The sequence below is a fragment of the Carlito syrichta genome, unplaced genomic scaffold, assembly GCF_000164805.1.
Source record: "Carlito syrichta isolate Samal-C Ts95f unplaced genomic scaffold, Tarsius_syrichta-2.0.1 Scaffold98407, whole genome shotgun sequence".
Classification (NCBI taxonomy): Eukaryota; Metazoa; Chordata; class Mammalia; order Primates; family Tarsiidae; genus Carlito; species Carlito syrichta.
The window spans coordinates 8,244-31,663 of NW_007042503.1; the positions used below are offsets into that span (position 1 = coordinate 8,244).

General features: G+C 54.7%; 3 protein-coding genes across 6 annotated transcripts; 1 reads left to right on the forward strand and 2 right to left on the reverse strand.

The window, feature by feature from the left end:
* Window positions 1-2,041: 2,041 nt before the first annotated feature.
* On the forward strand, window positions 2,042-13,073 carry CCDC120 (coiled-coil domain containing 120). The gene is made up of 10 exons (XM_021715013.1): window positions 2,042-2,139; window positions 4,785-5,111; window positions 5,289-5,422; window positions 6,542-6,682; window positions 7,094-7,388; window positions 7,760-7,822; window positions 8,208-8,382; window positions 8,504-8,602; window positions 10,600-11,514; window positions 12,013-13,073. The coding sequence occupies exons 2-10, from the start codon at window positions 5,099-5,101 to the stop codon at window positions 12,125-12,127; spliced, it is 1,950 nt and encodes a 649-aa protein (XP_021570688.1). The 5' UTR covers window positions 2,042-2,139; window positions 4,785-5,098; the 3' UTR covers window positions 12,128-13,073.
* Window positions 13,074-14,000: 927 nt separating this feature from the next.
* On the reverse strand, window positions 14,001-16,984 carry PRAF2 (PRA1 domain family member 2). The gene is made up of 3 exons (XM_008063427.1): window positions 16,753-16,984; window positions 15,332-15,549; window positions 14,001-14,929 (listed from the first exon to the last, which is right to left on the reverse strand). Exons 1-3 carry the CDS (start codon window positions 16,929-16,931, stop codon window positions 14,790-14,792), a joined length of 537 nt encoding a protein of 178 aa, XP_008061618.1. The 5' UTR covers window positions 16,932-16,984; the 3' UTR covers window positions 14,001-14,789.
* Window positions 16,985-17,386: 402 nt separating this feature from the next.
* WDR45 (WD repeat domain 45) lies at window positions 17,387-22,525 on the reverse strand. Of its 4 annotated transcripts, none has more exons than XM_021715005.1 (11): window positions 22,478-22,525; window positions 20,934-21,005; window positions 20,761-20,835; window positions 20,571-20,675; window positions 19,577-19,685; window positions 19,367-19,461; window positions 18,816-18,895; window positions 18,500-18,708; window positions 18,320-18,421; window positions 18,092-18,237; window positions 17,387-17,855 (listed from the first exon to the last, which is right to left on the reverse strand). In XM_021715005.1, the coding sequence occupies exons 2-11, from the start codon at window positions 20,986-20,988 to the stop codon at window positions 17,746-17,748; spliced, it is 1,086 nt and encodes a 361-aa protein (XP_021570680.1). In that variant the 5' UTR covers window positions 20,989-21,005; window positions 22,478-22,525; the 3' UTR covers window positions 17,387-17,745. The 4 variants fall into 4 exon arrangements, with proteins under 4 accessions (XP_021570680.1, XP_008061634.1, XP_021570676.1 ...); XM_008063443.2 differs by lacking the exon at window positions 22,478-22,525 and adding an exon at window positions 22,291-22,449 and having other exon boundaries at window positions 19,577-19,682; XM_021715001.1 differs by lacking the exon at window positions 22,478-22,525 and adding an exon at window positions 22,291-22,439.
* Between the last annotated feature and the right edge of the window lie 895 nt (window positions 22,526-23,420).

Consider the following 23,420-nt stretch of genomic DNA (forward strand, 5'->3'; position numbering starts at 1 on the left):
GCAAGAGGATTGCCTGAGTCCAGGGGTTCAAGACCAGCCTGGGCAACTTGGCGAGACCTTATCTCTACAATAAATCAAAAAATTAACCGAGTGTAGTGGCATGCACCTGTAGTTCCAGCTACTTGGAAGGCTGAGGTGGAAGGATCGCCTGAGCCCAGCAGGTTGAGGTTGTGGTGGCCTTGAGCGTGCCACTGCACTCCAACCGGGTGACAGAGTGAGACTCCAACTAAAAAAATAAAAATAAAAATAAAGTAACCAGGCTGAGGCAGAAGGATCACTTGAGCCCAGCAGGTCGAGGCTGCAGTGGCTGTGAGTGTGCCACTGCACTCCAGCCTGGGTGACAGAATGAGACTCCGACTCAAAAAACAAAGCTATGATGTGTGGGGGTGACTCTGCCCATCTGTCTGCATGACTCAGGAGGTCCAGTTACCTGCTTTCACCCACCTGTCCTCACACATCAGCTCTGTGTGAGTTTATCATTGTTATTAACGGTCATTAATGCTGTGATGTGAGTTTTCTTGCACTTTGAAATACCTTCCAAAGTATTGGCCACCATTGTCTGTAGTCACCTTTTATCCATTTTACAGATGAGAAAAAATCTAAGATTTGAGGTTCAATCCTCATTGCCAGCAGATTTTCTTGTCCCTCTGTGTTCTGATTTTATAAACATCCCTCTTCCCAGCATCCCTGGTGACTCACAGGAGGTGGGAGGAGCCATGGAGAGGGCATTCCCTACCGACACCCAGCTGTCCACCTTACCACTGCCCGCCTCCGTCAATCCCAGGCCATGAAGGAGGGAGTGAGGGGAGGGTGATGAAAAGGGCCTTTGTGTCCCATGCTGGAGCTCTCATACCCAGAAGGGAAGGTGGGTCTGGGAGGCCTTCAGAGCATGTGCCTGGGGCATTGCTGATGCAGAGGGAGCTTCTCTCTGGGCTGGGCCCACCCTCTGCTTTCCTTACTCTGCTCTTTCACATCACGATGTCAGCTGCTGCAGGGGTCTGGGTGGAACTTGTGCCCTGAGGTCACAGAGCAGCGTCCATCCCATCCCAAGTGGGCACAGGATGTGTACTGTGTGCCAGGACAGGCCCAGAGCCCAGGTGGTGTTGGGTGAGGGGAAGGTGGGCTCTCCATTTCCTTGTCTGGCATGAAACCTAACTCCTGGCTAGAGATGCCTGAAGGGGAAGAAGGGAGACCCAGCATGGTGTGAAGAAGCATGAGTCTCCTTCTCGCTTCCTCCTCCTTTGCAGGAGTAGCCTCTTTCTGTCTCCAACCCAGGACCTAGACCCTGTCCCTCAGTTCTGATTCCACCTGCTTTTATGCAACTATGCTCTGAATCAAGTCCCTTCACCTCTCCGAGCCTCAGTGTTCACATCTGTAAATGGCTGTGAGGGGGCTGAGTCTGTGCCATCCTCCCAGGTTTGTAGGGACCAAGAGGGGTTAGAACGCATGAGTGTTTTGTAGGGTGTAAATTGTGTTGGTTTACTGGGAGTACTTCTTCCAGAGCTGCAGGAGGTTGTGGGATCTTGAGACCACCTCTGTCTGACTTGGGAAACTGTTACCCCATCACAGATGAGAATTGCCCGAAGAAGACCTTCTTCCATCCCCACCTTACCCTGGGAGGAAAGTGCAGGGGCCTCAGGAATATGACACACATTGCCAAGAGACACCAACCCAATTTAAACCCGAGGCTTCCTGTATGCTTTACAACTCCTCAGACTTCCATCCCACAGCTCCAGGGTGACACCCTTGGGTGGGCAGTTTAATCTTCTGGGAATTTGGGCAGTAGGAGAGGCAGCTGCTACTCCCATGACCCTTAGCTCCTCTTCCCCAAGTTTCTGCTCAGTGTATGGGGTGGGGAGAGAGTGCCAGGCTCTTTACTTGGACATGCTGGGCACCCTGAGGGGACCTGACCCTGAGACTGCCCCCAGTGTTGCCCTAACCCTGGTGGCAGGCAGGCAAGGGTTAAAAGGTGTGGGCCGGCCCAGTTCCTGGCCAGGTAGGCTGGGCCATTACCTTGTGGGAGGCGGCCAGGGCATCTGCCACTGCTGCTTACTGCCACTACCAGCTGGAGCCAGGGCCTGGTCGAGACAACTATTTCTTTGAGGTACTGAGGCTACCCCACAGCACTCTCTGGCATTGGTGAGCACCTGGGAGCAGTGGGCCAGGGGCATGGGGGGTCGAGGGCACTGAGGGGCTGGGGTGTATGAAGTTCCCTTGAGGAGAGAGCAGGTCTGTGGGAGAGGTATACCAATAATGCGGGGCAGGGCAGGGGCTACAGCGAGGGTGGAGGACCTGAGTAGAGGGGCAAAGCCCGGAGTGTCCAATTTCGTTTCCTGGCGAAAAGCCGATTCCTGGCCGGAAATGGACTGGGAGGGATGGGGGAAAATAGGAGTATGAGTCTCCTTCTCCACTCCACCCCCTACTTCCTCTCCTTTTTCTCCCCGTGTGAAATAGCTTCTGCCCTCCCTAACCCGGGCCCAGCTCCCCAGGAAAAGCCAGATTGAGCTATTAAGAAACCATTACTCAAGTACTTGCTCCCCCCCCCACGCCATTTGGTCACTAGAGTGGAGGAAGTGGGGCCTACAGTGGGGGGGGGGGCAACAGTCCAAACCTTGAGAGTTATAAAAATAAAAAAATAAATTGCTCCAATAGTGGCAGGATGTGGAAATAGGGGCCTCGCTGACTGTTACGGTGCCACCCAGGTGAGGTGTCGTGGTTATAAACAGTCATTACAGCCAGGAATTTCTTTCTAGCTGTGGTGTCAGAAGGGCAGACCTGAAAAACCTGCTGGGCCCGCCTCTGGGTGTGGGGGGTGCCCTCTGCAGCTCTCCTGCTGTAGCCCATCCCTGGGACAAGATGGGGGCATGGGGTCACCAGTGGGGAAACTCAGGACTGATGTGAGGGTGTACAGGGGAGGGGGGTTGCTGAGATCTCCTTCTTACTGTCTCTGGGTGGGGACATGGCAGCCCCGGCCCTCAGGCAAGTGCACAGATGGCAGGCAGAGGTTTCGGAACCAAGTGTGGGGGTGTGGGGGTGTGGGGCGTTGACCCTGTGTCTAGCCTGCCCAGTGACCCCATGACTCATGCCCTAGCTATGTCCCAGAGGTCAGGCTGACAAGGAGGAGTTGGGATTCCCATCTGTACCCCGTGTTGACTTTTAGGATGCTCTGAGCTCCCAGAGAAGGAAGGATTGAAGCAGCCCAGTGTGGAATATGGGACTAATCCTGGCAGATGGACCCATCAGGGTGGGGGGGGGGGGGTAATTGGGTTCCTACTGGGGTAGAAGAAGGTTCAGGGGAGCCCTGTGAGAGTTCCCCAAACCCAAATGGGGGCTGGACAAGTAAGAGCCCCTAGAGCCGAGGGCAGAGGAGGCTGAACTGGGACATCAAGGAAAGCCTGCCTTGCTGAGAAACATCAGACCTTAGATGGTGGACACGTGAGGACCTCTGCAGAGGCTGGGGCCTAGATTTGTCAAAAGGCTTTAGAGACTGACCCCTGCCCCTGATGTTGAAGACAGGGCACCACTGTTTGCTGGGAGAGACCCTGGTACAGACCCTATAGGGCAGGAAAGAGGACTGCAGAGGAAGTGGTAGTACCTTATAGGCGGCTCGGCCACACCCCACAATATACGGATGGGGAAGGGGCTTGGACCCATGTCTCCTTGGTTGCCTGGGTTTTCCTGACACCTAGCTACCATATCATGACAAGCTGTAGATTCAAGGTAGTTGGAGATGGGAAGTCTGTGACCCCATGAGGTCCTCCCAATCACCTGCCACTGAGGTTAGGCCAGGTGGCGGAAGGTGATGTCACCCGGCTGCCCAGCTGGGGACTGAGCAGGATGTGGGAGGGAGGAAACAGACTCCAGAGGAGGTGATGAAGGCAGGTGGAGGCCAGCCAAGGCAAGTTCCATGGTCAGCCAGGGTGTCTGGGGGCAGAGAAGGAGGCAGGAGCAGGAGGCAGGTGATTTGTTACCTGCAGCTCTGGACTTTGCTTCTCACAAATCCTGGTAGGGTGACCTCCCTATGCTAGTCTCAGGACAAGCTGGGGTGAGGAGAGGGGCTGGAGGGACCCTGGGTCAAATGAATTCTCTCTGTGCTGCACTAGGGCTGCGGGATGGAGTTGGGAAAGTATAGACTCACAGATCTGGGCTGGAACCCTGGCTTCACCAACTTGTCATTTATTGACTCAATCATTTAGTCATTCAACCGGCAGGCATTTACTGAGCACTTGCATGTGCAGCAGTATTCAAGGTGCTGGAGATACTGATGAAAACAGGACAGATAACTGTTTCCAGTCCTCGTGAATTTAAGAGCCAGATGCAGTCTCTTGTTGGACAGAAATTGTGAGAGGATATAATGCAGGGGTCACCTCTGGAACTGACATTTAAGCCCCAGAATGGCAAAGGAGATGCAAGGACTGGGGTGGTGAGAGGTTGAAGAAAGTGTTTCTGACAGCAGCCACAGCCTGGGCAAAGGCCCTGAGGCCTGAGGGTTGGGGAACATGTGAGAAAGTTGGTGGAGTTGGAGCAGCTCTAGTGAGAGTGTAGTACGGGGTGGGGGGGCAGGCCTAGGCTGTGTCCTTCGCTGTGGGCAAGTTATTTCACCTCTGTGCAACTCCCTCTCCTTAGTTCTGAAATGAGAGTATTAGTAATAATAGTTCAGGGGGTTGTGGAGATTAAATGGGGCATAGTAGGTATCTGCTTCAGGCACCCAGGAGCAGTTGTTCTTCCTTTACCCATTGTTGTTACAGTTGGCTGAATCTGTACCATTAATTCTCCCTCCCCAGGCAAGATTCGTGACTGTGGCCCATGGGCCTCTGAGGAGGCATAAGTCCACCCAGCTCCCTACCTGCTGTGTTCCCACTCAATGGGAAGAGAACCAAGGTACCAGGGCCAAGTGGGTCCAGATACCCACACAGATTTGAGGGGGCAGGTCACACAGATAGGTGGGGACATAGGTACCCTTTTATCCTAGCTGGGGTGTGGGAAGCTGGGAAGGGATGGGGGTTGCGGTATCACAGGATGTGCTTCCTTAATGGCTTCTGTGTGTCACTGCCAGACCTTGTCCAGCCATTAGTCACGGCTTCTCTACAGCACCAGGATGGAAGTCAAAGGTCAGCTGATCAGCTCTCCTACCTTCAATGCCCCAGGTTGGTGGCTGGTTCACCCTCCTGCTGCCTTTTCCCCTGCTCAAAGTCACCACCTGCCCACTTGGGAAGGGTTGGTCCCTGGCCCCATACCTGCTTCAGGATGTCCTGGCTGTCCCACTGATCTTTGCTCCCTCTGTGCAGCTTCCCTGTTCGGAGAGGCTGCCCCCCAGGTGAAGTCAGAACGTCTGCGGGGGCTGCTTGACCGCCAGCGGGCCCTGCAGGAGGCCCTAAGCCTGAAGCTTCAGGAGCTCCGCAGAGTGTGTCTCCAGGAAGCGGTGAGGGCCCTGCCTTAGGGGTCTCAGGTGTGGATGTGAGGAGCCGGGACTCCTAGGGAGGCAAACTTTGGTGGCAGTTGTCTGGGGTGTAGATTCCCTGTCACCCACCCTCTTTCTCTTCAAAGCTCAGCTTAGATGTCTTAGAATCAATCAAATGGGCTGGGTGCGGTGGCTCAAGCCTGTAATCCCAGCACTACGAGAGGCCGAGGCGAGAGGATTGTTGGAGCCCAGGGGTTCAAGACCAACTTGAGTAACTTGGCGAGACCTCGTCTCTACAATAAAATAAAAAAATTAGCTGAGCATGGTAACGCACGCCTGTAGTTCCAGTCACTTGGAAGGCTGAGGTGGAAGGATTGCCTGAGCCCAGAAGGTTGAGTCTGAGGTGGCCATTGAGCGTGCCACTGCATTCCAGCCTGGACAACAGAGTGAGACTCTGACTCAAAAAAAAAAAAAAAAAAATCAATGAAATGTCAACACTCCTCTGTTGACAATTTGATTCCCAGAAAAACCTCAAAAAAACAAGTTATTTCCAAGATTTGGCAGCAAAACTTGACCTGAACTAATATGAGGTGATGTCTAGCTTCGATTTACCCCTCTTAGCGTGAATGTCCTCATAATTTGCCAGGGATGATAATGTGGCTCAGTCCATACAGCCTCAGACCCTAAAGGGAGTGTATGTAATATATAGTCAGTGACACCTTTATAAAAACTAAAAAATTCTGGATTTAAAAAAAATAAAAAGTAGAGACAGGTCTTGCTATATTGCCCAGGCTGGTCTTGAACTCCTGGCCTCAAGTGATCTTGCTACCTTGACCTTTCAAAGTGCTGGTATTATAACCCTGAGGTTCCATGCTCTAGGTACCTAGAGTCAGAATTTTAGATTCTAAAGCAGGTCTCCATGCCCCCACCCCAGGGGTTTGGGCCGTTGAGGGGCTAAGACTCTACAGTGCACACCTACTAGTGAAGATATTGGGAGGAGGAAGGGAATATCTTCCATGTGGTGCTGAGGAGTAACAGCTCCTAGCAGGATTTCTGTATCTTTTGGAATCATTACTGACTGCTTTACCCTATCCTCCCAACAAATGCTCAGTTGTCTCTGACCCCTCTTCCTCCCCACAGGAGCTGACTGGCCAGCTGCCCCCTGAGTGCCCACTAGAGCCTGGGGAACGGCCCCAATTGGTCCGCCGGCGGGCCCCTGCAGCCCGTGCCTACCCTCCACCACATCCCAACCCAGCACACCACTCCTTGTGCCCTGCTGAGGTGAGCAGATGAGTCTGTAAACCAAGAGGGTGAGGAGAGGGGTTAAGTACAGTGGAGGAGCCAGGAGGAAGGTGTGGGCGGAGTGGGGATTGCAGTCAGGGGAGGGGCAGGCTAAGATGAGAAGGGAAGGCGCTTGAGGAGCGGGTTCCTTCTGTGAGGGAGGATGTTGGTCTCTAACTCTGTTAGGACAGCCCTCCCATTCCCAGGAAGATGAACAAGCCCAGCTCCTAACCATGATAGGCCCTGGCCCCCGCCAAGGATGATAAGCTCCACCTCAGGTGAATAGGCCGGCCTTCAGAAAGAGCAGGCCTGCTCCCAGTGTAGACGGGCTCTGCCACTCACTGCGTGGTCCCCGTGCCTGGCCATTTCCAACATTTGGTCTTGTCCCGCCCCTCTTGGGTGGCCCCGCAGGAGCTGGCTCTTGAGGCCCTGGAGCGTGAGGTGTCAGTCCAGCAGCAGATCACGGCAGCTGCCCGCCGCCTGGCCCTGGCCCCTGAGCTGAGTGCTGAGCAGCGCCGGCGCCGGCGCCAAGTACAGGCAGACGCTCTGCGGAGGCTACAAGAGCTGGAAGAGCAGCTTGGGGATGCCCGGGCCCGCCTTGGCCTCCCAGTGCTCCCCCCATCCCAGCCACTACCACTGTCCACGGGGGCAGTGATCACTGCACAGGGAGTCTGCCTGGGCATGCGCCTCACTCAGCTCAGCCAAGGTGAGTGTCCCCTAGTGAGAGTGAGAAAGTGGATGCTGGCTACTGGACATGGTAGGAATGGGATGGGTGAATAGCCAGTGAAGGCTGGGAGATGGACAGAACTTAAGGGACTCAACCAGTAAGAAGAGTTGTGATAAACTGGCTCACGGGGAAGGGGAAAAGGGAAAGGGCGGGCCATGGGGGACTGATGAATAGGCCCTAGGAAAGCAAGGAACCAAGCCACGGTGGTCTTGGACTCAGGTAAAGGCAGATTCTTGGGAGGGGAAGAGACGGCTCAGAAGGTGGGCCAAGCAGAGGCACCCATTCTAGGTGTAAGGGGTGGCACCCGGGCCTGGGAGTGAGAGGCCTGGTTCTCCCCTTCTCACCTGTAGAGGACGTAGTTCTGCACTCGGAGAGCAGCTCCCTCTCAGAGTCTGGGGCCAGCCACGACAACGGTGAGAAGTCCTATCCCCTAAGCCCTCCTGTGTCCCCTCAACTCATCCTTTTTTTCTTCTGACCACATTCTGCATGATTAACCCATCCTTTGATGCTCAGCCCCTCCCCCACTTACTTCTTCAGCTCCTCCTTAGCCGTGCTCCATCATTCCTGTGGCCCCACTTCACTCCTGCCCTCTCAGCCCTAGGACCTACTCATCAGCCCCTTCCCTATATTTTTTGTCCTGCCTCCCCTTGGCTCCTCCTCAGCCTGCTTAACCCTCTTCTACCACTTGGCCCCTCCTCTGCTTCCCAGGCCTCTAGCCTAGGCTTTGCTCCCATCCTATCCTGCCTCCTCTAGGCCCCCTATCATTGATTTCTACCCCACTTTCTCTCTTCCACCCAGAGGAGTCCCGTGGGTGCTTCTCTCTGGCAGAGCGCCCCTCACCACCCAAGGCCTGGGACCAGCTTCGGGCAGTATCTGGGGGAAGCCCTGAGCGGCGAATTCCATGGAAACCACCCCCATCAGATCTTTATGGAGATCTGAAGAGCCGACGGAACTCTGTGGCCAGCCCCACCAGGTGAGGATGAGCCCCTTCTCCCCCCTCCCCAGGAGCCAGGACTGGGGTCCTGAGCCTGGGCTATCACGAGGTCCTGCTGGTAGGTATGGTCTCTAACCTGGGCCTGCCCATCTCTGTCTAGCCCTACACGATCGCTGCCCAGGAGTGTCTCCAGTTTTGAGGGGCGAAGTGTGCCTGCCACCCCTGTCCTCACCCGGGGTGCTGGCCCCCAGCTCTGCAAGTAAGTGAAATCTGAGGGTGGGTTTGAGGATCAGAGGAGGGAACCATTAGTTCTCACTGGAGGTGGTGAGAGGCATTATCAAAAGGTGTGGGGCTTGGGATGCTGGGCTTTGAAAGGTAGATGGGTGCTGTCTGAGTAGAGAAGAATGGGGTGGGGATTTGGGGCAGAAGCACCACGGTTTGAGTATGGGCTTTTCTGTGCATTTTGGACAAGCCATTCCCCTTCTCTGAGTCTTTGTTTCCTCATTTGTGGAGTGGGCAAAATGATATTTACCTTTGAAAGATATAGGCATAGTAAGTTCTGGTTACCATGTACTGAGTGCCTACCACCTTCAGGGAATCAGTGCTTTGTGTGGTATAACTCATTTAATCATCACAAGATCCTTAGGTAGGTGTTATTATTATTCCCATTTTATAGAAAAGCAAACTGAAGCACAGAAAGGTTATGTAACTTGTTAGTAAATTGCAGTCCTAGGGTTTGAACCCAGGCAAGCTTGACTTTCGACTTCATGCTTTTTTTTTTTTTTGAGTTGAAGTCTTACTCTGTCGCCCAGGCTGGAGTGCAGTGGCGTGCTCACTGCCACCACAGCCTTGACCTAATAGGCTCAGGTGATCTGCCTCAGCCTTCCAAGTAGCTGGAACTACAGACACGCGCCACCATGCCCGGCTAACTTTTTATTTATTGTAGAGATCAGACTGGTCTTGAACCCGTGGGCTCAGGCAATCCTCTCACCTCGGCCTCCCAAAGTGCTGGGATTGTAGGTGTGAGTCACTGCGCCTAGCCCAGACTTCATCCTTTAACCACCGTACTCTACTGCTTCTTCTTCTTCTATTTTTTTTTTTTTTTGAGTCAGAGTCTCACTCTGTTGCCCAAGCTAGAGTGTAGTGGTACAATCATGGCTACCACAGCCTCCACCTGCTGGGCTCAGGCAATCCTTCCATCTCAGTCTTCCAAGTAGCTGGAACTACAGGCACACACCACCACACTGGGCTAATTTTTAAAATTTATTATAGAGATGAGGTTGCCAAGTTGCCAGGCTGGTCTCGAACCCCTGGGTTCAGACAGTCCCCTTGCCTAGGCCTCCCAAAGTGTGAGACACTGCACATGCCTCTCCTGCTTTTTTTTTTTTTTTTTTTTTTTTTTTTTTTTTTGAGTTGGAATCTCACTCTGTTACCCAGACTGGAGTGCAGTGGCCGCTCCCGGCCACCACAGCCTTGACTTGCTGGGCTCCGGTGATCCTTCCGCCTCAGCCTTCCAAGTAACTGGAACTACAGGCGCGCGCTACCACACTCGGCTAATTTTGATTTATTGTAGATATAAGGTCTCGCCAAGTTTCCCAGGCGGGTCTTGAACCCGCAGGCTCAGGCAATCCGCTCACCTCAGCCTCCCAAGGCACAGGATTACAGGCTGAGCCACCGAGTCCAGCTCTCTCCTGCTTCTTAAACAAATACTAAGCACTTACGTTTCCCAGGCTGTGAACAAAGTCAAGTCCCTGTCCTTGTGGGGCTTGCTTTCTGTGAATGGTGGCTGTTGGGATGGTGATTTGGGGTGGTTCATACATGTGGTAGGGTAGAGTTCAGGTAGGACTTTAAACTCCAGGCTTAAGGTCTAGGACTTCAGCCTGGAGGCAGTGGGAGCCATGAGAGGGCCTTAGCAGGGGTGAGGGGCCAGTTTTTTGAGGAAGAGCCCTCTGCGGGGTTGTCCTCTGCTCAGTCTCCTCTCCAACCCTACGCTTGTTTACATCTCCCTCAGAGCTAACAGCCCCAGGTCCCCCCATGCATTTCCAACCCCTGTGCCCACCACTCTGGGACAACTTCTGCTGCCCTTTACATGCCTCTACTACCACCTTTATACATACAGCTTCCAATTTTGGGCCCATCTTAGAGATGTGTAGGTAAAGACTCAGAAAGAGACTTCTGGGAGTCCAGGGAGGGCACTCCAACCATCTGCCTGATTTTTCTGACCCTGCTCCCATTATCCCCACCTCTGCACCCCAGACCAGAAGGCCTCCATTCTCGCCAGTGGTCCGGCAGCCAGGACTCCCAGATGGGCTTCCCCCGAGCAGACCCTGCCTCAGATCGCGCCTCCCTCTTCGCAGCTCGCACGCGGCGCAGCAACAGCTCGGAGGCCTTGCTGGTGGACAGGGGAGCTGGTGGGGGAGCCGGCTCCCCACCTGCCCCTCTGGCTCCCCCTGCCGCCGGGCCCCCAGTCTGCAAGAGCAGTGAGGTGCTATATGAGCGCCCCCAACCAACCCCTGCCTTCTCCTCTCGTACAGCTGGTCCCCCAGACCCTCCTCGGGCCGCCCGTCCTAGCTCAGCTGCCCCTGCCTCCCGAGGGCCCCCCCGGCTCCCACCTGTGTGTGGGGACTTTCTCTTGGACTATTCACTGGACCGGGGTCTGCCCCGCAGTGGCGGAGCAGCAGGCTGGGGGGAGCTGATGCCGGCAGCTGAAGTCCCAGGACCCCTCCCCCGCAGGGATGGGCTCCTCGCCATGCTCCCCGGCCCACCACCTGTGTATGCAGCTGATGGCAGCAGCCCCCTCCTCCGCAGCAAGGACTCCCACACCCGTACCACCCGCACCAAGCCCTGTGGCCTGCCCCCAGAGGCTGCCGAGGGTCCGGAGGTGCATCCAAATCCTCTGCTGTGGATGCCCCCACCCACCCGTATCCCCCCAGCTGGTGAGCGCAGCGGCCATAAGAACCTGGCCCTGGAGGGGCTGCGGGACTGGTACATCCGGAACTCGGGACTGGCCGCGGGGCCCCAGCGCCGGCCTATGCTCCCCTCCATGGGCCCACCGCACCCACCCTTCCTCCATGCCCGCTGCTATGAGGTGGGCCAGGCGCTGTATGGGGCCCCCAGCCAGGCGCCGCTCCCACACTCGAGGAGTTTCACGGCACCCCCTGTCTCCAGCAGGTATGGGGGGAGCTTTTACTGATGGGTAGGGGTCTCTTGAGGCAGATGGTGAAGATATCCAGGCCAGGGAGCAGCTAGTCATGATAGCTAATGATTGGACCTCATGGAACCTAGCTGTAGCATTGGCACAGGGTTACTGTGCCTGGCACAACCTGCATTAGTCCATGAGGTCCTGGTGGCGGGGGATCTTGGGTGCTGGGAGTACTAGTTCTTTGCCAAGCTATAGAAAAATTGTAACATCTTAACAACCAGTGCATGTTAGCTAAAAATGAGCCTTGAAGCCAGGGTGCTGGGAGGAAGGGATACCTTGTGCACCTTGCCTTTGTCTTCCTCTTTTTTCCATTCCCCATGCCTGGGAGCCTGAATGTGCTGTCCTGTGCCTGCCTCCACCTCTTTAATGAGACTGTTTTCCTTTCTCTTTCTGTGTCTTGTCTGTCTTTCCTTCTCTTCTCCGCCTTCCCTGCCCTGTCCTCCGGATTCCTGCTATCCCTTCTAAAGATACTACGCGGACTTCCTGTACCCCCCAGAGTTGAGCGCTCGTTTAAGTGACCTGACGCTAGAGGGGGAGCAGTCCTCCAGTTCTGACCCCCAGACCCCAGGGACACTGGTCTGACCCCTTCTGTTGTGCCCCTTGTTGGCCTGGGCATGACTCCAGTCTGGGGAGCACACAGCTGACCTCGCTGAGCCCTGGAGTGTGGTTGCTCTCAGTCCTGGGCAGTACCAACCTAATCATTCTAGGCCCCTGGCTCCCCATGGGCCCAGGGAGGTATCTGACACCCTGCTTCTCCTCTCATGCTGTGCTGAGGACTTAAAAGAGGGGGATGATGTCTTGGGGACTCCAAGCCCCTTCCTCCATTTCTGTTTACAGTTGTGATTTAGGTATTCACTGTCTTCCCCCAACACTAGGCATTTTATAAAAGGGAAACTGTGATCTCATCCTGGTTGGGTTCATTCCTGTTCCCATGCCCAGCCTGTTCCATCCAGGAACCCCCCTTCCTCCCACAAAATGGACCATATAGGGTCTCAGGGCCCTGTTGGGGGAGCCAGGAAAATCCAATATGAACAGAACTCCCTGCCACCCCCTGCCAGGGCAGTTCTTGGGGTGGTGGGCTCTCTGCCCACATTTGGAAGGATTGCAGTCTGGGTGGGGTGCCTGAAGGAGCCTGTCCCTGTCTGTGCCCGCAGCCTCTGCCCTGACCATCCCCAGTAAGGAGGCCCCACAGAAGGGGTAAAAGGCAGAGCCATTGGGTGTGTTGTATCCTGGGATGCTGTGGAGGTTGAGCCTGGCATCTGGTGGATGCCAGTAAAATCCTCAGGTGAGGTCTGGCCACGGGCCACAGGCCACGTCACATCTTCCTTGGCTTTCCTTCCATTCACCACTTTTTAAACAAATCCATACAAACTGTGTTTTCTATGATGCCTGTCTGTGACTTTCTGGAGTTGGGGGTTCCCCTGCCCCCTTTACCTGGTGTTAAACTTTTCTTTTTGTACCAATGGATCTGGGCCCAAGACACTACCCACACTGGAAGGGGATTTCTATAATAAATGTGTAAACTGAACCCTTGTGTTTCTCCTGTCTGCCTTGCCTTGGGGGCCCACACCTTTAGTTAATACCAGACTTAAAAATTATGTATATATGGTACATATGGGGCCGAGGAGAGGGCCAGAGGGAAGGGTCTCACTCTGTTGCCTAGACTGGAGTGCAGTGGCACCATTATAGCTTGCTGCAGCCTCAAACCTGGGATCAAGTGATCCTCCCACCTTAGCCTCCTGAGTAGCTAAGACTACAGGCACCCCACTACCTCGTCCAGCTAATTTTGAAATGTTTTATAGAGACAAGGTCTATGTTGTTCAGGCTGGTTTTGAAATGGGCTCAAGTGATCCTCTTGGCTCAGTCTCCCAAAGTACTGGGAGAGATTACAGGTGTGAGCCACTGCACCCAGCCCCAGATAATGTATAACACCACAGAAACAGCCTGTGCAGGCCGGGCGCAGTGGCTCAAGCCTATAATCCCAGCACTTTGGGAGGCCAAGGTGAGAGATTGCCTGAGCCCGCGGGTTCGAGATCAGCCTGGGCAACACGGTGAGACCTCATCTCTACAATAAATTTTTTAAAAATTAGCTGGGCGTGGTAGTGCGTACCTGTAGTTCCGGCTACTTGGAAGGCTGAGGTGGAAGGATCGCCGGAGCCCAGCAGGTCAAGGCTGCTGTGGCCAGGAGTGTGCCACTGCACTCCAGCCTGGGCAAGAGTGAGACTCCAACAACAAAAAAGAAATAGCCTGTGCTAGTGTCATCTATTTTGACTTTACTTGCTTTGTGATATGGGGCAACTTCTTTGCCTGTCTGCGCTCAGATTCCTAGCCAACCTCAAACAATAACCCTCAGCAATACACTCTATGCCCTTAACTTCCCTGTGCATTAATGTTGATCCAGAGGGTAACAGATTTGAGATCACCCCTTGAGCCCCACATACTTGACAGAGAGACCCACCGGGAAAAGTTTTTAATAGAGTTGAAAAGTAGAAGGCTACTTTTGTCCTTTGAAATGTGGAAGGACTTTTCCAGGAGGCCCATATTGGCTTAAGAGATGCAACAGCTTTTATTGTTGCAGCAATACTGATATATATCTATATATATGTCCCATTCCCTTCTGGGGCCTCCCCCACTCCACCCCTTGGTCCTCAACACTGGAACATTGGGGTGGGGGCAAAATCTTTAAGCAGAGCTGAAGGGAGGCAAGTGAGACTGGTAAAGTTTGTAGTCACCTTGGTCTAAGGGCTCAGTAGAATCAGGATACCTGACTCCACCACATGGGGGCTGGAAACACCGGGTTTTGGGTTCAAGATTTGGCAATGCCTTGACCTGGTTGGAAGTTGAGTGGGATCTGAGAAAAGCTTTGGTCCAGGGTTCAAGGTTTGAGACTGTCTTGCCCCAGGCCCTGTTTTGGGGCTGTGTATGGGAGAAGGATGGGTACCAGATTTGGGTTAGGGGATGTTTCTGGGTCCACAGTTTGAAATTGGCCATGGATGCTCTGGTCTTAAGCCCAATTTCAGGGCTGGGGAAGACCTGGTCTTTAGATAATGGGGAACTGGGTGGGAGGAATATCCTAGTTTGAGACAGGGTGGGGGTAGGGTGGTTACAGATGTTTTTGTATTTTTTTTTCTTGACTGGGCAGGGGACTCTAGGTTCCTATTTTAAGGGCTGTTAAAGGGGACTCTGGGTCCCGGGTATGTGGTGGGGTGGTATTCTCCAGGTCCTGGATACAGATCCCAGGCTCCTAGGATCCAGCCTCCTGCTCTTGTCCCAGCGCCTCAAGTAGCAGGCCCATTGGTGTCCGCTTGAGACCAATGCTCTCGATCTTGTTCTCAATCTTGTTCTTAAGGTTGCGCAGGCGCAGTGAGGCATGCACCAGGATCACTGTGGGCAGTACCGAGAAGAGGGGTCAATGGAATAAACTCAGCCTGTAGCCAATAGGGGCCCACAGTAGGGAACTGGCACTCAGGCAGGCCAACAGAGTGATGCACTGCCAGGATGCCTCTGATCCTGAAACCGTGGCCGGGTAATTCACTTTGCATGGTCAGGGAAGGCACCTGATAACCTGGACGTGGCCAGTGGAAGACACTTAACATCAGGAGTGAAACTCGGGAAGGCAGTAATAAGAGGGGTGTTTCCAAAAGAAGGGAGTGAAGCCAGGGAAGGCGCTTTTAACGGGGGCATGGCCATCTCCCCACTCTCCAACCCGGATGGGACAGGGCAGGCCTGGTGCCTTGAGCACGCGCTGGCCATCTTCCCGGCTATGTTGGGGTAGTGTAGACTCACAAAGCACTGGCCCAGCAACGCTGAGCAGGAAGATGCAGGCGCCGCCTGCAACCCAGAGAACGAGGAGACCGACGGCAAGCACTGAGGCCAGGCAAGCGGCAGGGTGGCTACGGCGACAGCGGCGCACAGCTGCACGGGTCTCAGCCGCCCACACCAGCACGCCGAGGGCCACCACCACAACCAGCGTGCTTAGGAGCGCATGAAGTGGGCGCACATACCTGCGGGGACAAGGGAACTAAGCTAAGTGGGGAAGGGGCCGTCCAGCCTCCCGGGACCACCATCCACCAGACCTTAGGCCCCAAGAGCCAACTGCCCCGTCTCCGGACACCTTGGCAAATACTTTCGCCAACCCTGCCTCCAATAGGTCCATCCTCCAGGGCTTCTGAATCCTGTGGACCTCTCATTTCCTCCCTGTCAATTCTACAGTCCCGTCTTCCTGAGGTCCCCGCTTCAGGCCCTCCCATTCCACTAGACACCATCCCATCCTGTCCCCCTACGACCCGGGCTTCTAACATTTCTCTGGTCTTTCCTTCCGACTCTACTCCCCCACAGCCCCTCTCCAGGCCCTGAACCTGCCCCCAAACTTCCTCTTTCCCAGCCCCTGCAAATCCCTCTTCCAGGCCTCTCTCCATGCATTTCCCACTCCCCAGACCCAAGGGTGCTTACAGAACCTCTTTCCAGGCTTCCTTCCCTTCAAATATCCCCCTCCAGGCTCCCATTTTGCTATATTCCTCCCCCTATCATTGCTAGAACCTCTTCCAGACTTTCAGTCTCCCTCTTAACTTCCAGCCTTGCCCAAGTCCCTCCTCCAGATTCTCCATCTCTCTCTGGTCTCAGGCTTTCCAAACCTGGGCCCTCCCTCTGGGACCCAAGTTCTCCAATAGGTACTTGCTCCTGGCGCATTCCAGTCCTAACCAGGCTCCCCTCCAAGACCAGATCCTCTACAAGTCCATCTTCCAAAGTCCTAAACTTTGCCACGTCCCTGTCCTTGTCTCTGCCCTAAGTCCTCAAGGGCCGCCTTAATCTGGCCCCATCACTCACATCAATACCCGCCCCCCCGCACCCACTAAGTACTCTCATGTTCCCCTTTTCAGACCCTCATCTTCAGACCCACCTCCCAGCCCACTTTCCCTTTCCCCTTCAGTTCCACACTTTTCTCAATCCTCCCTAAGTCTTCCCTCCAGACCCTCCATCCTCCGTAGGCCCTCCTTAGCCAGGCTCCATCCCATGAGGCCCTCCTTATAACCAGATTCCACCTTCTTCAAGACCTACTTCCATGCCCCTCATTCCTTCCATCTCTCCTGAATTCGCCCTTCCCGGCCTTATATTCCCCTCAAGTTCCCCCTTCCGGTCCTCAAAGACCCTCCACCCTCCACGCCCTGAAGACGTCCCCGACCAACCAGCGCCTCTTCCTCCCTCACCCGGCCAGAGCGAGACCGAAGCCGAAGCAGAGAAGGTAGTTGGTTTGGTAGTAGAGGAGGTTGTTGATGACGCGGTGACACCATCGCTGCGGGTCGCAAGGATCCGGAGCCGCCAGACGCGCAGACCCAAGAACAAAATCATCTAGGGCGCGTAGCGGTGGCAGCCGCACCTCCGACATCCTGCCAGTTGATGTTTCTGGACCAGCTAAAAGGGCGACCGGACTACAACACCCGTTACACTTTGCGCCGCCGCGAGGCACGCCGGGAGATGGAGTCTGGCTGGCGTCTATTATCCCTCCGGCCTAGTTGGACTACGCCGGTGCGATGACGCACGTGACCGGAAATGGAACGCACGCCGCACAGCAAGGCAGCAAAGGCTGCCGGGAAATCAAGCCACCGCCGGAGAGCGAAACGCTTCCAACCCTTGAAACTGCAATCCACCCCCGGGCGGGGCACCGTGGAGGACTGTTCTGGGCGGTGCCGGCGGCTCCTGCACACACTACCCAGACAGATAAGAGAGGAGGGACGACATGTCAGAAGGACCGACCTGGATTCCACCTCCTTCCTGTGAGGGTCCAAGAGGGTCACACCTCTCCTGGAAACTCAATGCCCCGCCCCGAGGTAAAGCCGTAAATGCTGTTTAGGGCCTTTTATTCATATTCATCACATCAGATATCATCTCTAACTGGAAAGCTTTTTAAAATTCCCGGGTTGTATTAGCTCACTCCCTCTGGGTCCCTGGTAGTTTTCTCCAGGGTAGGGATCCCAGGGGGTCTGCTGCCTTTCTGGGTACCTGGCCAGGCCCTTGGGGCACACAGTCATCAAGAAGTGCTTGGGGGAAGTGAGTTGTTTATTTAGACAGCTCTGCTGAGTGGAAAGTGGGCACCAGCCCCATTAATGCTTGTTGGCTGGCGGCTTCCACTGGACTCCCCAGCGCCAAGGCTCAGCTGTGCAATCTGCCACTGCAGGTCCCTAGCACAGCCCCCAGGGTCTTTAAAAGTCATCATCATCACAGATGTCAAGATACACGTCGAAAGCCTCTCTGTTGCAGTTTCCATCAGGAGTGAAGACATATTTGTGGAAGGTCCCATCTACGCAGATGGCTGGGGGATGGGGGTGGTGGTGAAAGGTTAGAGGCTGCCACAGCCACACACTCCAATCCACTCTGGTGTCCCATGGCCTAAGGTCTACCTCCAGGCCTTTGCCCAAGTGCCATCCCCCTTACTGCTGAGGAAGTTGAGCCACACTTTGGCTTCCCATGGCCCTAAAATTATTTCAGGTCCAACCTGCAGGCCTCTGCCCATGCAGTACCCTCAACCAAGGGGTTATTCCCACTCACCAATTACAGAGTTGACGTTCTTGGAAGTATTGCGACCGAAGGCGCAGATGCAGGCTGACTCAGCAGGCACAGTGAAGCTCGCCAGGCTCCACTGAGAGTCCACGTACTGCCCAATCATAGGCCCCACCTTGCCCACGCGAGCCAGCCTGCAGGCAGCACTGGCTAAGCCCACGTGTGGTAAATGGGCAGGGGGATGGGGATGTGGAGGGTGGGCTAGGGAATACTCACGCGGAGCGGCGGTTGAGGCGAGTATCCTTGAGAGCAAAGATATGGACGGTGCCCTTATCACTGGAAGCGCAGAGGAAGGAGGAGTCGTGACTGAAGTTAATGCTGGAAGACAGACCAGCAGTGATGTCCACATGTCATGTGGCATAGGGTCACCAGCCTGCCATACGTGCCTGTGCTCACCAGTAGAGGGTGGCAGGGTCAGTGCCTCGGCGCAGCTCCACCAATTTCTCCTTGGATTGTGTGTCAAAGAGGCGAATAAGGGTACCCTTCTGGGAGGCTGAAGCCACTACAGTGCCTGGCTGGTTCAGGGACACACAGGCCACATCACTCTGATGTGCATTGATGGTGAATGGAGCAGATGAGGTGCCTGGCTTTGTGCTCGCCAGGTCCTGAGGAAGAAGGGAGCAGTTTGGGTTCCCTTGCAGGGAAGGAGCCAAGAGTCCACAGGGAGAACCAGCCCAGCCACATACCCACCCTTGCCCACTGGACTGCTCACCACAAGTTGCAGACTCCCGCACTTGTGTCCTGGGAACACTAGCAGTTGCTTCTCCAGGCTGGGGCAGAGGTCACAGAGACCTAGGATGTGAAGATGAAGGAGGGATGGCAAGTGAAGGGGAGGCAGGGCCTCGGAATGGACAGAGCCGGATAAGGTCCAGACTTCAACCTTCCATGATATACGTTACCTACAGAATCCTTGTGGGGGTTCAGCTCAGCTGCACGCCCCACCAACTAGGCAGATTCCCTTCTTCCCCAGGCAGCCGTGGATTCTAGTAAGCTGCTGTGACAGTCCCTGGAGGGCCAGGGATCCCTGACACACCCACCCATGTCCTCACCAGGTGTTTCTGCTCTGCCATCTGGGGCACCCAGGGGTGGGGAGAGAGAACTGGCTGAGGGACAGAAAGGTGAACAGACTGCGAGTGTGAGCATCTCTCTGAACAAAGACTCTCTCCCTGTCTCTTCCAGTTTCTCTGTGTGTACATGTGCTCCTCATCTCTGCCCGTCTGCCCCATCCACTGTCTCATGCCCTTACACCTGCATATCTCTCACCCTTGGGGTTGTCCCGGGTATCAAACTCAAACAGCTTTCGGGGATTGTCAGGGAAGGAGTACACATAGATGCGGTTCCTCAACACGATCACGATCCTGTAGGCATCACAACACAGGGTGGCCATGAGAGGGCAGGATGCTCAGGTGGGACTAACCCTCTCACCTGCTGTGGGAACCTCTTACCCACCCCCCCAGTCCACCTCAGGCTCACTTGTCATGGCGCATGCGCACAGCCAGCACTGGCTTGGTGAAGGTGAACTCCAGCACCAGCTTGTCCTTGGAGTCCTTGCCCTCCCGGGCATCGTCCCAGATCAGCACTGCTGGGCAGGTGGGTGGGTTGTCGGGGCCAAGGTTTAGGGTGAGGGGCAGCCCTGGTGACACAGGATCCACCCCTACTTCCCGTGGGACCTCAACTCACTTGCTTAGCCTTTCGTTAAACACCCAATGTGAGCCTCACACAGCATGAACACTCGTGGACATGATCCAAGAGAACTGGTTCTAGAACTGTTATACTCATTTACAGATGAGGAAACAGGTTTGAAGGGCTGAGTGGCCAAGGACCTCACAGCCCATCAGCTACCAATTAGAGACTCACACTCAAGGCTGTAACTTCTCTTCAGTAACTATTTCGGCCTTCAGAGTCCTAGTCCATACCCCCAGGAGACTTCTGTGAGGAATCCTAGGGCTCTGTGACTCACTAAGGGTGACTCCTGCCATGTCCTGGTGGAATCAACAAGAAAAACCCTTACATCAAAATGGCACTTGAGGCTCAATCCAAGAGGGTGCTGGGGAAATGGTTCCAAGATTTTAAAACCTATTGGTTGCTTGGCCTTGGATAAGTCATTTAACCTCACTTGGCCTCAGTTTCCTCATTGGTAAAAATGGGGCTAATGATACTTCCTACTCCATAGAGTTACTGTGAAGATTAAATGAGTTAATACACGAAAAAATGCTTAGAACAGTCCCAGGCTCACGGTAAGTGCTCAGTAGATAAGGACATAGCATACAGGAGGCACTCAAGTATTTTTAAAATGAAAACAAGACACCAAGCTTCCCAAGCTATAACACCCATGACTTCCATGCTCTAGGCCTCACTGTGTGACTCTTGAGGTGCTCTGACGTCTTCATCTACCAGTGTCTTGGGGTGCCTGCGGGAGGCCAGGAATTTGGGGAATCTGGGCCAAGGGCAGGATGAAGGCACTTACCTGAGATTTCTGAGAACTTGGGGCTACTACCACCGCCCACCAGGGCCAGAAGGTTGGAGCGGTGCAGCATCTCCACCAAGCCCATGCTGCCCACTTGTTCATGGTCTGGACAGGGACCAGGGTGTCAGTGGAGGTGGGAGCAGGTGCCCAACCCAGCTCTTCTGTCCACTGCCCCATCCCAATGGCTCACCCAGATGCCCCTTCTCCATCAATGGCTCCACATTGTAGATGCGCACACCTGTCTCCATGGCACAGCAAAAGCAGCCTGGGGAATGGAAGGAATCCAGATTGCCTCAAAGAATGCCCAGGTAGGAATCTGGGGGCCATGGCCCACCTCTGACCTCTCCCTCCCTCCTCTCTCACTTTGGTCTTGGTTGAACCGCAGGCTGGTCACTCCCCGAAGTGGCTGTTGAGTCATGGTCCAGGATTGTTTCCCTGGACACAAATGGGATAGAGATGGGAAGAGTCCTGGGGTCTCCCCTCCAAGTCCTAGCATTCCTGTCTCCAACTGATTTCTTCCTCCTCCCACTTTGTTAACTACTGACTCTGGCAGGACTGCAAAGATAAACCCAGGGACTCTGCTCTAAGCTCCCAAGACCCCAAAACAGCACAGTCAGGAACCCCCCCATCTATCCACACTTAGCCAACCCCAGCTCCAGGTCTACACTGATCTGGACCCCTCACTTCTTCCTTACACGTCAGCCCTCACTGACTCATCAGGAAATAATAGGATAGGCGAAGCTGGAGCACGATCCCAGGGTTGGTTGGGGTCTGGGGAAAGGTTGGGGTCTTGGTCAACGGGGGGTCTAAGACAGGGGTCTTGATTAGGTGCCCCTAGTGACGTCTCCTCCCCATCCCCAGCCAGTCTTGGCCCCAGTGCTGGACATTGTCTGGAACCACTCCCAACCCATTTCTCATCTTCACACCTGGACCCAGCACCAGGCTCCACCTGTCAATCAATAGAGGAAAGGGGGCTAGGCCATCTGCCTCTTCTTGCACCTCCCTGCCCTTGCCCTGAGACTGCTATGTTTGGTCCACCGCCCCAAGGAAGTCACCTCCTCTAGTCCTCTACCTCTACCCCAGCCTATTCAGCTACCCCAGAGTCCTCCCACACCTTCCCTCCTCATATGCTTTCACAAACCTTCAGGATCCCATGCTTACCTTGGATGACCCCTTCTCATGCCTTGCTAACTCTCAACCAGAGTCAGCTGGGCATTCACACAGATCCCCTGGGAACCCTACCCCAGGATTCTCCCATCACTCTGCTCTGCCCCAGGGCACCCATACCCTCTGAAGACCCTTGGCCAGGAGAAATCATCCTAAACCCCTGCCTTCCAAGATGCCTGCCCACCCATCTACAAGATTACTGCCCTAGAACCTCCATCCTCCCTTCAAATCCTCATCAAGACCTCTGCCCAGGTGCACCCCCTACCCATCTTCCAAGAGCCCAAACTTCCTATCGTTCCCTCCCCCGTGACACCCTCACTCTCATTCTTTGGACAGCTCTGCCTTAGAGACCTTCTCTGGACAGCTCCACCTCTCAAGACCCCCTTTTGAACCTCCATTCCAAATGCCCGCACCACCCCAGAACCCTGCCCAGGACGCCTTGCCTCTCTCCCCAGACTGCCCTTACATTCCTTCCAATGCACACCCACTCAAGACCCCTGTCTTAGACCCCCCGTTGACCAAGACCCCAACCCTGTCCCAAACCCCAACCAACCCTGGGATCGTGCTCCAGCTTCGCGCCGCCTCCGCCGGCCTGACCTCTGCGCGTCCCCGACCCCGGCCCCAGCTGTCGGTGCCGCCCGCGGCCCGGCTTTCTGACCTCCCGGGCCCTGTCGCCGGGCTCCGGTGTTTACATCAGGCCCCACTTCCGGGGGAGGGAGACAGCGCGGGAAATGACTCACCCTGGCCGGAAAGACGCGGCCGCCGTCCTCCGCGCCCGGCTCGCCAGGCTCGGGAGCATCTCAGGCAACGGCGAGGCGCTGCGGGGGGCGCGGGGATCCGGAGGCGGAGGAAGCTCCCTATGGGCAAGGCTGTCTCTGGGATCCGGGGCGGGGTGGGAGACGGTGGAAAGCGGACAGCCCGCCTCTCGACCGCCGGGCGACCCACGCTGGGGTCCTTAACTTCCTGGCCCAGCAGGACCTGGACCCCCGGGGTGGGCTAGAGAAGCCGCCCCAGTTAGAGATGCGGAGGCATCCAGACTTCTAGAGGCGGTTCCGGAACCGCCATCCTGGCAGGGGCGGACCTGGAGACCTTGAAAGTTGACACTTCGTCCCCTTGGCCAGGATGGGATTTTGCTTTGTTTCTCCTCGCCCTACCCCCAGCTGTTTTTTTTACAAAATGAAAAATAGCTTTTCGATGGTAAGAGGTATGAATGCTTACTGTGAAAAAAGCTCCAAATTATGTACATACTGGGAGTATTTTAATTACACATTATATTTGAGATAACAGGTAACATAACACCTAGTTGTGAGAATTCTCAGAATTTCATTGCTATCAGGATACTGACATTGATGCAATCCACTCATCCTTTACTTTTATTTGAAGTATTGATGCCTCTATATATTTTTCATATATTAATATATAGGAACATCTGTCTCACTCATCCTTTTTAACTGGCTCATGATATTACATGGCATAGATGTAGCATTGTCAAGCACCTCCGCTATTGAAGGCCATCTAGGTTGCTTCAGATATGGTGTCCTCAACAGCCACAGATAGATTTACTTGTGAATGTTGGCCCCCTATACTCCCCTTGGCATGACTCCATTGCTGTGCTCCTCAGCAAAGCTAATCATCTGGCTTTCTTCAGTATCCACTTCCTCATGGCCCAGACTATATAGAACT

What these genes read in the sequence shown, in the direction of transcription:
- CCDC120 (XM_021715013.1), top strand. An exon ending in CCTCACTCAGCTCAGCCAAG is followed by an intron (nt 7,389 to 7,759) that starts GTGAGTGTCCCC and finishes TCTCACCTGTAG; the next exon opens with AGGACGTAGTTCTGCACTCG. An exon ending in GCTGGCCCCCAGCTCTGCAA is followed by an intron (nt 8,603 to 10,599) that starts GTAAGTGAAATC and finishes TCTGCACCCCAG; the next exon opens with ACCAGAAGGCCTCCATTCTC.
- PRAF2 (XM_008063427.1), bottom strand. Translation starts at nt 16,931, where the DNA reads ATGTCGGAGGTGCGGCTGCCACCGCTACGCGCCCTAGATGATTTTGTT. An exon ending in TTCGGTCTCGCTCTGGCCGG is followed by an intron (nt 15,550 to 16,752) that starts GTGAGGGAGGAA and finishes TTGTCCCCGCAG; the next exon opens with GTATGTGCGCCCACTTCATG. An exon ending in CGTTGCTGGGCCAGTGCTTT is followed by an intron (nt 14,930 to 15,331) that starts GTGAGTCTACAC and finishes TACTGCCCACAG; the next exon opens with TGATCCTGGTGCATGCCTCA.
- WDR45 (XM_021715005.1), bottom strand. Translation starts at nt 20,988, where the DNA reads ATGACTCAACAGCCACTTCGGGGAGTGACCAGCCTGCGGTTCAACCAA. An exon ending in GCGGTTCAACCAAGACCAAA is followed by an intron (nt 20,836 to 20,933) that starts GTGAGAGAGGAG and finishes TCCATTCCCCAG; the next exon opens with GCTGCTTTTGCTGTGCCATG. An exon ending in GTGCGCATGCGCCATGACAA is followed by an intron (nt 19,462 to 19,576) that starts GTGAGCCTGAGG and finishes TGATGCCTACAG; the next exon opens with GATCGTGATCGTGTTGAGGA.